Source organism: Trichomycterus rosablanca, chromosome 20 (genome assembly GCF_030014385.1).
Source record: "Trichomycterus rosablanca isolate fTriRos1 chromosome 20, fTriRos1.hap1, whole genome shotgun sequence".
NCBI classification, from domain to species: Eukaryota; Metazoa; Chordata; class Actinopteri; order Siluriformes; family Trichomycteridae; genus Trichomycterus; species Trichomycterus rosablanca.
This window is the reverse complement of record NC_086007.1, coordinates 12327054-12339641: the sequence shown is the minus strand read 5'-3', so window position 1 is coordinate 12339641 and position 12588 is coordinate 12327054. Positions and strand designations below refer to the sequence as shown.

General features: G+C 38.2%; 1 protein-coding gene across 2 annotated transcripts; it reads right to left on the bottom strand.

The window, feature by feature from the left end:
- Positions 1-2626: 2626 nt before the first annotated feature.
- Positions 2627-11756, bottom strand: clrn1 (clarin 1). 2 transcript variants are annotated; one of them, XM_063017240.1, is made up of 3 exons: positions 11504-11756; positions 7282-7461; positions 2627-2892 (listed from the first exon to the last, which is right to left on the bottom strand). In XM_063017240.1, exons 1-3 carry the CDS (start codon positions 11754-11756, stop codon positions 2627-2629), a joined length of 699 nt encoding a protein of 232 aa, XP_062873310.1. The 2 variants fall into 2 exon arrangements, with proteins under 2 accessions (XP_062873310.1, XP_062873309.1); XM_063017239.1 differs by having other exon boundaries at positions 2627-2912; positions 7299-7461.
- Between the last annotated feature and the right edge of the window lie 832 nt (positions 11757-12588).

Sequence of the window (12588 nt, the reverse complement as noted above, 5' to 3'; positions counted from 1 at the left end):
AAAGAAGAGAAGAGACCAATACGTGTATTGGCTAAACCTTAGCTTAAAGGTTTGTGTACTAAAATGTACTAAAACAATGACCTGGGATAACTTTTTTTCTTTCACATTACCCATACCCATACCAACATAATTAATTCAGACAAAAAGTAATATTTGAAAGGTTGAGCATTTTTTCTCACCATTAAAGGCCATTATAACAAAAAGTGTACATGGCTTCATGTAATAAAACAACAATAAAATATATCTATAATGTTTATAACTCAAACTTTATAACTGGTGTTACTAATGGGGGGAAATGGGAAACTAAATGCTAATTATAATATGAAATCATTTTGGTAGCAGACAGTGCTTTACCAACAAGGTTGGTAAGATTTGATCATAGATCATGGTTAAATTACAATGTTTATCATAAATCTGTACTTGTTTATGACCAGTAGGATAGGAGCAATTCATTTTACTAGGTCATTATTTTATCTCGTTAACAATGAGCTTTTTACATTGAACAAATAAATATCTAAATTGTAATTATTACCTGGATAATTCCCATGAAACAAAACTGAAGAACACTTTTATCCAGAAAACATCCATCAAACATGCCATTGTCCTTAAGATCGGTGAACAAAGAGATAAAGAATTCCATTGACTCTCTTCTTAGGATTCCCCACCAACTTTCTATTCGTTGATTAGCCGTGCTTGCCCCATTCAAGTAGCTGTCTATGGTGTTTCCATCATCTCTGTTGCGGCGGAGAAACCTTTGAAAATCCCTGATGTGTACATTTTCTGTACCACAATCTCCTCTAGCTATTCTCGGGCAACCTCTGAGTTTCTCCACAGCTTCTATGTAGTAGCCTCCTACAATTTCTGGATTGCTGTTTGTAGTGAATGCATTCAACCAAATTATATTTCTAGAAAATCCATCAATGCACCCATTGATACAAATACCAAAAGGCTTTAGTTTATCATAAGAATCAAAATGCCAAATGTAGTTTGGTCCTCTTGCAAAGTAGTTACGGCGATGGAGTCTCCGTGCTTTCCTGAGCTGAACTCCTCTTGGATCCAGGGCCTTTAGAATTAACCGAACGTCTTCCTTCTTCACATGCAAACCATTTTCTTGACATTTGGTTTGCATCCACCTGTAACCATGGAGCTGACCTGAACTTTGCAATTGTTGTTGAATAAACATGATAATGTCATCTATGTTGCTGTAGTTCTTTCGACGAAATAAACCCTTTGTTTTTAAAATGCGTTTTAAATGTCTCTCAGTGATAATATATCTATGACGACTGGCAAGAATAAATGTTATGTCTTTATATGTGAGACCTAGCCAAAAATACAGCTCAATAAACTTGTCAATATCCATAGAGTATAACTGCAAGATGGTGCTCGCTGCAAGACAGTATCTCTTGCTCACCACTTAGTATCTGGTGCGCACCACTTAGTATCTGGTGCGCACCACTTAGTATCTGGTGCTCACCACTTAGTATCTGGTGCTCACCACTTAGTATCTGGTGCGCACCACTTAGTATCTGGTGCTCACCACATAGTATCTGGTGCGCACCACTTAGTACCTGGTGCGCACCACTTAGTACCTGGTGCTCACCACTTAGTATCTGGTGCTCACCACTTAGTATCTGGTGCTCACCACTTAGTATCTGGTGCGCACCACTTAGTATCTGGTGCTCACCACTTAGTATCTGGTGCTCACCACTTAGTATCTGGTGCTCACCACTTAGTATCTGGTGCGCACCACTTAGTATCTGGTGCGCACCACTTAGTATCTGGTGCGCACCACTTAGTATCTGGTGCTCACCACTTAGTATCTGGTGCGCACCACTTAGTATCTGGTGCGCACCACTTAGGATCTGGTGCGCACCACTTAGTATCTGGTGCTCACCACTTAGTATCTGGTGCGCACCACTTAGTATCTGGTGCGCACCACTTAGTATCTGGTGCGCACCACTTAGGATCTGGTGCGCACCACTTAGGATCTGGTGCGCACCACTTAGTATCTGGTGCTCACCACTTTTTTTACTTAAATTATTTTTTTTTACTTAAAAAAAAAAAATCACCATGTCACCTCAGGGGCTCCGTAATATTGGAAGCACATTTTGTTCTTTTCATTTTACTTTTATAACTGTTGGACATACAAACTTTTTTCACAGGTGCTTATCATTGGAAATATGAAAGCTATTTATAATTAATAAATATTGGCACATTTAATATGGTGTATACACATATAAATTAAAATAATAATAATAATAATAATAATAATAATAATAGTATTGGATGCTTTAACCTAATCCAAGAAATGCATGCACTGAAGAAAAATTAAATATCTTCTAAACAAAGAAACCACTTAAACTGTTCTTGCATTTTCTCTGGTATTTAAAATACTTGGCCTTTGTGTAATCAGGAGTCTAAAAGACTGGGCCCTTTTACAAAATCTTTCAACACCTGTACCTCTGCTAAAAATTAAAATGTGCAGCCAAAGAGGCTTAGATGTGCCATGTATGTTCAACCATAAACCAGAACAAAAGTTGGTGCAAAATGCAAGACTCTTATTAAAGACTGCCAATAGTATTGCTGGGTCTCATCCAGAGGCTTAGATACTGAACAATAAGACTGATCAGTACATGAGATCTGCTGCACTGGTGTTGACTTCCAACTCTTTAGCCTGCTGGAAGGGAAACTGGATGCCTGCCAGGCGGATCAGTAAGATGTTAAGGCCGTGCACGAGGAAGACTAGGAATATGAGCCAGAAGGAGCGGTCAAACACCTCAGTGTGCATCTTATAGACGAAGGATCCCTCTTTGTAGTTAGCAATGCTTTCAGACAGGTGATGCAGCTTAACCTCAGATGCAAAGAGGATCAAGATGATACAGCCGCACAGACCTGAAAACAAGAAAATAAACCTTGTGTTTACTTAGCAAATCAAACTGGGTGTGTACAGTGATCAGTCTTTAGAGGTGTTTAGAGACTTGTTAAACAGTTGTTTAATTTTTTTGTAAAAGCTTATTCTGATTATATACATACATAGTTGAGTCACATTATTATGACCATCAGCTAATATCCCGAGTAACCGCCGTGTGCAGCACGGACAGCAGCTAGATGGTCTGGATGTGACTCAATGACTCAAGGTCCTGGTAGGTTGTCACAGGTATCTGGAGCCATACTGACTGCAGTGCATCCCACAGCTCCTGGAGGGTGCCCGGGGGAGGATCCATAGAGCGATCACAGCGATCGAGGTGATCCCACAGATGCTCAATTGAGTTCAAGTCTGGGGAATTAGGAGGCCAGGGTAGTACTTGGTCTTGGTCATGCTCCAACCAATATCGGGCATTTCTAGCCGTGTGACATGTTGCATTGTCTTGCTGGAAAATTCCATGGGATCCCAGGGAAGACAATTTTACCCATGGTACTTTTACCCATGAATGCAACAAAGGATATGTGCAGACAACCTATCACACACCTTATATACCCACCGAGCCAGCTCACGATACATGACTTCCTTCATGAGCTACGCGCTGCCATGGTCATAATAATGTGACTCTACTGTGTATATACATATTAACTGTACATTTTACCATTTAAAGCAAATATCTAAAACCAGGGAGTGTAATCCTTAAGCTTACAAGCACCACAACTTTAAGCCAATCACATTTAATACTTGTGCAGCACATTACACATTTAACATGGGTGATGCATTGCACCAGGGTTTTTGTGACTTGGGTTTAAACCGCCCTGTCACTGACTGTAAAAAGCTTGGTATGTTTTTTCTGTGCTCTTGTGGGTTTCCATCCTCCTCTACTGTAAGTGTGTGCTACCCTGTGATAAACTGGCACCCCGGATGTTTTTTAAATATGAGTTAAATATGTTCTATGATTCTGATACAAAAAATATTACAGATTGACAGTCTTTAGATATGCTATCAGCTAGTCCATTAGCTTGTAATAGCTTGTGCTAATGTTACCTATATTAAATCCTAGTTATTATTATATTACTATACAATTTCTGACTGCAGTCACATTACAGTCTCTTGCTTTGTGCACTTTGTCAACCCCCTGTACCCCATTTATTTATAAAAATGATCACATGAGACTGTAATGCTGTCGGCTTTATATTTTTGGTTGGAGCTTTATTATTCTCCCAGCATTAACATTGGGGTGGCAATACGGATAAAGGTAATATTCAATTCTATTTATTTCAGTTCAGTTTTATTCACCACATAGCAAAAAGTATATGGGCACAATGTTGCTTACAGGTGAAATGTATATATTTATATAATTATTAGTATTTAAAATGCTAACAACACTGCTGCAGCTGATACACTTATATCAGTACTAGGGATGTAATGATACACTCTACCCACAATGCGATGCGATTCACGATACTGGGTTTACAATACGATTTTTTCCCAATTTTTAAAACAAAATGAAATTAAAGACAAATTATTGCTTATATTTTATTTATCTAAATAATGACTGTCCTTTTATTTCTGAGATAGGTACAAACTATGCAAAAACAATGCTGCACATTTCCGTTTTTGTGTAAAAAAAATTAAATTAAATAATAAAAAAAAATCCCACATTAAATAAATAAATGAATAATACAAATAAAGAAAGTATCCTCACATAAATTAATTTGGCCGGAAAATTCCGAACCTGGCAACCCTGTAGTGACGTCAACCAGGCGAGGTAAATAGCACCAGTGCCCTCTGCTGTTTAAAGTGAATATTGATTCATTATACATGTAAACCTATTTGAATCGTTATACATCTAAATCAATTTTTAACTGTCTTATGGTGCATCATTACATCCCTAAACACACTAGAATGACATTAACCTGATAGTCTTACTGCGGTGCTGAGAAAGTTTTAATAGCCCAATACAAACACCATTTTCCTGAAAAGCTAAGACATTTTGTAAAAAGCAACAAAAATAAGAATAAGTGATTCATTGTTTAGCTTGAAACAAGGTTAGGAATGTAAAACAGTATTTGTAACCGTTTCTTACAGGTAAAGATACATTTTGAAATAACTGCTGTGTTTTATTTGCATTGTACCTAGCCGGGGGCACAAGTCATAAAAATTTCCCTATATATTACAGTAATACAATGTGATAGTTGCATTATTTTGCACAGATTTTGCACTGCAGACTGTTGTAAATAATACTGGTAAATAATGGTTCTTGTTTCTTAAAGGGACAGAAAACAGTGACCGGTCAAACAAGGCCACTGAAATTGTTCTGTCCATCAGCATATCAACACCACAGACATCTGACACTATAGATGCACTGGCCAGTTTAACAGAGTGCATAGTTCCATGGTTTTATTTATTTATTATGCAAACCAGTTCAAAGCCTGCCTAACAGCTACACAAAAAATGTTCTGGGGATGGAAAAGTAAATGAAAGAGGCTTATATTCATGACGCTTCTATAAAGCCTCTCTGGACTGTTAGGTTTCAACAATGAGATTTAAAAAGTACAGAGGGACATGCCAGACCCCCTGCATGTCTTCTTCAGACAATAGAAATCACTGTTTCAGGTGCATAGAAGTGACTCCTAATCTGGCTTTCACCAGTAGACACCAGTCCTGGAGCAGAGAGGGTTAAGGGCCTTGCTCAAGGGCCCAACAGTGGCTGCATGGCAGAGCTGGGATTCAAACATCTAACCTTTCAGTTGATAGCGCAAAGCTCTACCCACTAGGCTACCACTGTTCCTTTTTACTGACTGATTTTTATTCTTTAATTCTTTACCTGTTCAATTCTTAATTTACTATAAAATTAAATCATACATTTTTGCACCATAAATAACCTATAATAACACTTTTTTACTCATGGATTTAGGATTTTTAAGAGGGTCAGTAGGTGGAACTCAAAATAATGACCCCTTAATTCACATTACATGGGTGTTTATACATTTCTTATATACACAAATTATGAGAAATATATATTAAGATTGTAAAGAATATACACCTCCTTGTTTCTACACTCACTGTCCATTTTATCAGCTCCACTTACCATATAGAATCACTTTGACGTTCTACAATTACTGACTGTAGTCCATCTATTTTTTTACATACCTTTTTAATCTGCTTCCACCCTGTTCTTCAATGGTCAGAACCCCCACAGGACCACCACAGAGCAGGTATTATTTGGCTGGTGGATCATTCTTAGCACTGCAGTGACACTGACATGGTGGTGGTGTGTTAGTGTGTGTTGTGCAGGTATGAGTGGATCAGACACAGCAGTGCTGCTGGATTTTTTAAATACAGTGTCCACTCACTGTTCACTCTATTAGACACTCCTACCTAGTTGGTCCACATTGTGGATGTAAAGTCAGAGACGATCGCTCATCTATTGCTGCTGTTTGAGTTGGTCATCTTCTACACCATCAGTGGTCACAGGACGCTACCCACGGGCACTGTTGGCTGGATATTTTTGGTTGGTGGACTTTTCTCAGTCCAGCAGTGACAGTGAGATGTTTAAAAACTCCATCAGCATTGCTGTGTGTTATCCTCTCATACCAGCACAACACACACTAACACACCACCACCATGTCAGTGTCACTGCAGTGCTGAGAATGACCCACAACCTAAATAATACCTGCTCTGTAGTGGTCCTGTGGGGGTTCTGACCATTGAAAAACAGCATGAAAGCAGGCTAACAAAGCATGCAGAGAAACAGATGGACTACAGTCAGTAATTGTAGAACTACAAAGTGCTTCTATATGGTAAGTGGAGCTGATAAAGTGGACAGTGAGTGTAGAAACAAGGAGGTTTTTTTTATAGTGACTCTTGTGGTTGAGTATCAGGCATCACAAAACTGATACTATAATTAGAGCTGTTTGTCAGGCTTCTACATCAGCTTATACAATAAATATGTGGACATCTGGCCATTAGGATGTATGACATTCCATTCCGAAACCATCAGCATTAATGAGGAGTTTTTCCCTTTCTTGCAGCTATAACAGGCTTTTCATGAGTTTCTGGAGTGTGTTTGTGAGAATTAAAAATAGTATCTGTGAGGTCAGACACTAAAATGGTATGACAGGTTTTTTTTCCCAAAAATGAAGGGCAGAATTTATAACTGTGTGCTAATAAACTACATAATAAACCCTATTATTTTATTATTGTTATTATTATTACTATTATTATTATTATAATTTGTCCATCTAATCTGGTCAGGTGGTGGTCCTGTGGTAATTTCTTCCCATTAATGAATCATGTGTGTGTGTGTGTGTGTGTGTGTGTGTGTGTGTGTGTGTGTGTGTTTGTGTGCTTACAGCTGATCACATTCCACAGGTAGAGGCCAAGAGGTCCATGTAGAGTCTGATATGGATTTCCAAAAGCATTGTATGTGAAGAAGGCTGAACATACAGAAGAGAGCACGATGAGCACTGCACAGAAGAAGATAACGCTAACATGTAAACTTGCTGGGATCACATCCACCAGATCTGGGAAAACTAGAGAGAAAGATGGAGGATAAAGGTAATATTCAATTTAATTTGTTACATTTATTTAGTTTAATATACACACTATGGTTGTAGCCTAACGGTTAAGGTAATGGACTAGTAAGCAGAAGGTTTCTGGTTCAAATCCCACCACTGCCAGGTTGCCACTGTTCGGCCCTTGAGCATGGCCCTTAACCCTCAATTGCTTAGACTGTATAATGTAAGTTGCTTTTAATAAAAGCGTCTGCTAAATGCTGAAAATGTAAACAGGTGTAAAATATTATACATTATACAGTATAATGAATTATATATTTTTAATTTAGTTGCAGCACTTAGGGAAGGCCCTTACCTGTTCCAGCCAGACTGTGCTCAAAGCAAGTTCCCTAAATACATCATTTAAAACTCCAGTGATCTGCACAAATCCCTGACCTGAACCCCAATAAACACAATGTTGATTGTCTGGCTTTTTATCCACAATTAGTACATAACCTTGGAAATGTAGTTGCTCAGGTGGCGCAGCGGTAAAACACACGCTGTTCACCAAAGCTGAGATCTCAAATACATCGTATCGAATCTCGGCTCTGCCTTGCCAGCTTGGGCTGAGCGGCTACATGAACAATGATTGGCCTGTTGTTCAGATGGGTGGGACTAAAGCCAGATATGGGTCTCTCTCTGTCTGAATGGTGTGGTTACGACCTCTGCTGGCTGATTAGAGGCGCCTGCACAGAGATGAGGAAAGAGTGATCTTAGGGTGTGTCCCTCCATACACAACGCTAGGTGGCGCAACACTCGTCAATGTGTGGGTGATGAGATGCATGCGGCTTGCTGCTCACGTCACGGAGGGAGCGTGGGTTAGCTTCGATCTCCTCGGTCAGAGCAGAGATCAGCATAGACAGAGAGGAAGCATGATGCAATTGAGCAATTGGACATGCTAAAAGAGGGAGAAAAAGGGGGAGAAAATGCATTAAAAAAAAAAAAGGAAATGTGCTTTTAATTAAATGGGCACAAAATTCCATAGTCACTATTCACCTATAGTCACAGTGAAGGCCTCTATAGCAAGGAAAATGGGGGTAGGCTCCATATTTATGCCCATGATTTTGAAACAGGATGCACAACAAGCTTATGATCAGATTTCCATATAGTTAACCATATAGTGTATATTGCTTCAATAATTAAAAATAGTTGCAGAGTAATGTAATGACTGTAAACCTTTAATGCTATTGAGTAAAATGCCTCTCCTTATAATCCTAAATCCTAAATGTGGGGGCCAGTGGTCCACCTTCCCTTAAGGTTGTAGTGCCTCTTACTTTGATGAGTGGGCGGCACGGTGGCTAAGTGGGTAGCACAGCAAGAAGGTCCTGGTTTTGATCCCCAGGTGGGGCGGTCCGGGACCTTTCTGTGTGGAGTTTGCATGTTCTCTCTGTGTCCGTGTGGGTTTCCTCCAGGTGCTCCGGTTTCCTCCCACAGTCCAAAGACATGCAAGTGAAGTGCATTGAACATACTAAATTGTCCATGACTGTGTTCAATATAACCTCATGAACTGATTAACCTTGTGTAATGAGTAACTACCGCTCCTGTCATGAATGTAACCAAAGTGTAAAACATGACGTTAAAATCCTAATAAACAATCAAACAAACTTTGATGAGTTTTTGGTCTATTTAGAAGGTAGGAAAGATATTTACTAGATAGTGGTTTCATACTTTTCTTTCTGTTTTTATAAATAACATCTAATGTAATCATAAAAAAATCGTAAATCCACACGTTTCAAAAATCAAACATATTGCTTTTATAATTGCAGGAAGGGTAAGCAGCATTATTATGTTGGAAAGTCACTCATTTGGGCTAAACAGGATAAAGAAAGTAAACTTGATTGTGAGTAATTTTGAGTAAATCCAAGTAATATTGGGGTAGCCTACAGTTTTTAAAACCCCAGTTTTAAAATCTTTTTTTCCCCATTAAGCTAATATACATGCATGTCATGCAGGTCGAGTTTCTAGCATGTTCCAAAGCTCATTACTGAAGAATTTCTGTAATGAAATTTTCCATTATATAACAACCACATCGGTAGTATTTAGTGATCACCACACACACACACACACACACACACACACACACACACACACACACACACAAACACACAAACACACACACACACACACACACACACACACACACTTACCATGCCAATTCACCTTTGTAACAAAATTACATTCTGCTCATAATTAGTCAGCATGTTCTGGTTTTGTGTATGTGGTTGCATAAACCAAAAACAAGGTCTCACTATAAGAAAGGAAATGTTATGCTATACCATTTTAGGACACAAAAGGATGCACTGAGCGTATTGGGTATTATAAGCCTTATATCAATTAATGTAAGCTAAAAATTTATTGCACAGCCGTGTACAAGCATCAGACCATGCTGTATATTTGCTGTATATCTTGAAAAGCGCTATATAAATAAAATGTATTATTATTATTATTATTATTATTATTTGCTGGTGCCTTTTTAGACAAATGACTTAGCTGTTGTTACAATTTGGCTTTAAACTCCTGAGCTGAGTTCAGAATAAATCAAATGTTGTAAAACATTTGCGAGGAAGATTGGTCAGCATCCAATCTGTAACTTGGTGGATTAATTTTGTTACACTTCATAAATTCTGATTAAAGGCTTGTGGGTTCATATTCCTGTGGGACCCATACTTTACTTCTGCTTGATGAATATTGAACTCTGACCCTCGGCACGAAGAGAGAGTAGAAAATTGGCAGTGATGTGTTTTGTGCTTTTTGACCATAAACAATTTCCACTTAATTTTAGGCAAGTGATGACTACACACAGCTGTGGCAGCAACACAGTTGTATGGTTGTAAATATCATCGTCCCTGAAGCTTAAACAATTATATTGTCCCCTTTTAACAAGGCTAAACCAGAACAACATACATTTCTGTACATCAAAACATGCCATTTCTTTTAATTCTAAATGCCTGTATATACTTTATTTATACCTGTTTACATTTATATTCATATTAGTGATATGTTTTTATAAAATGGTTTTTAAACTGCAGTCCTTGGTCCACGTGAGGCCTTCAAAACTTGGTGCCGTGCACACATCTGTACAATATACTTTATTCTTATATATTAATGCATGTGTGTAGCCCACTAGACTGTTGTCCTAGCTGATAAAAAAAAGGTTAAATCACTATTTTTGGTGCACAGTGACCAAAGAATTGTTATTGCAGAGCACACTTGCAGAGCATAAATGTTAAGTAATTATAAGCTTTTAGCATAAAACACTGAGCTGTGCCATTATATATAAAGATATGTGATTTGTGATTTGTTCTATAGCATGGCAAGATGCTAGTTTTTGGTGAAATCCAGACAATGGTGCAAGGTGGGTTAGAGTTTTATTATCTTCTCTTCAGAAGTTTAACATAATTTCTTATTTCATTTACAGAGCTCTGCAAACACACCTATATTTATTAAAAAATAACACAAAATAAATGCAGTCCTATAATCTGATGTTGCTTAGTTAATTGTAGACAACCTGTACTGACCTACTGTGACTCAGACTGGGATGAAGCTTATTCTTTAAATAAATAAATTAACTTGGCAAAAGAAAGCTATTCTGTGTCATTTTTCATTGGTGCCAAACTAGCCCTGTTTGGTGATGCACAGAGAAGTCACCACCTACCATCAGTAAGAAGGAATTGAAAGACCATGCCACAAAAAGTAAATGCCATTGTGGTATTTCTACAAAATCCCACAAAATCCCAGGACTAACATATATGTGCCTTACATTTGTATGTAAATATTTGGCTTTAAATAAATAACCTTGTAATTTTTTAAAATGTAATTACATGTTATTTATGTAAAGATACCTATGTCTTTAGACTGAGACCAAAAGTGTCAGTTATGCCACTGACAATATCCAATAACGTTTACCCTTATAGTTTAGTAGTCATAAACAAGAAGAATGTATGATATTTTCCATCAACATTTGCATTATAGTATTGTAAGTATTGTAAATATTTAAGTGCTGGCAATCTGCCATACTCACATGAGAACGACAAAGGTCTTCCACCCAGTCCACATTGTTTGAGCCTCTGTCCATGAAAGAGACCGTAGCTGACACTGCTGATGAATTTCTCCAATTCTGATCCAGTAGCATTGACCAACTGAGCACCGGTTTTGCACAGAACAGTAGCTTTCACCCAGTTGGTGCTACCCATAGCTGCTGCTACGATCAACACACACGAGAAACTAAGCAGAGCAGCCAGAGAGAACAGCACTTTCTTCTGCATGCTGACCATCATGTAACTGAAGAGAAGCAGAACGTTAAACATGCGCCATTGTCCTAATAAACTGCCCTGTTATTCACCATAGTCCACACTACCAACACTTTTTAATTAGTAAATAAAAAACAAACATTTGACTAGATAAAATGTGTGGATAAATATTCAGGAATGATGAGAGGTGTGGAAATGTCCTCTGGGTATAACGTTACAGTGCTGGGTTTCACTGTGTCTCCAGGATACAAGCAGCTTAAGTTTCTGTGTACGCTCATCAGGACTGCTGACCTTAAGCTTGATTGGTTATCAAATGAAAGCAACGTAGCTCTATACTACAGTTATAAATGTCAACTCAGTGGTTCTACAGGACAAATTATAGCTAATTTATGGAGAAGACAGATGCAATCAATTACAGAGAGGTGAGAGGTAAAAACTGGCTATTTCAAACAGGCGTAGTAGGACATAAAATAAATGTGAACATGAGTTATGTCTTTGCTGCTCACAAGCTTAGACATCTCATTCCAAAACCAATAATATGGGGTTGCCCCCCTGCCATGGGTAGCTGAAGGGTACATATTCAGTCCAGACTTGTCTCCCAATCCAAACATGAAGGACATAATAAAGCACAATAAACAACAACAAAGACCCTGGACCATTAAGCAGCTAAACTGTTATACAAAGTAAATAAATCTCACATCACCAATTCATGCAAATGTACAAAATGGGGAACAGAAAATTCTTATTAAAGTAACCTCCCTGAATTTTGCTGAGCATGTCTAGACACAGAGTAATAGAGAAATAACCAGTGGGTGTTAACACTAACCATCCAGCCTGAGAATCAAGAAGAATGACT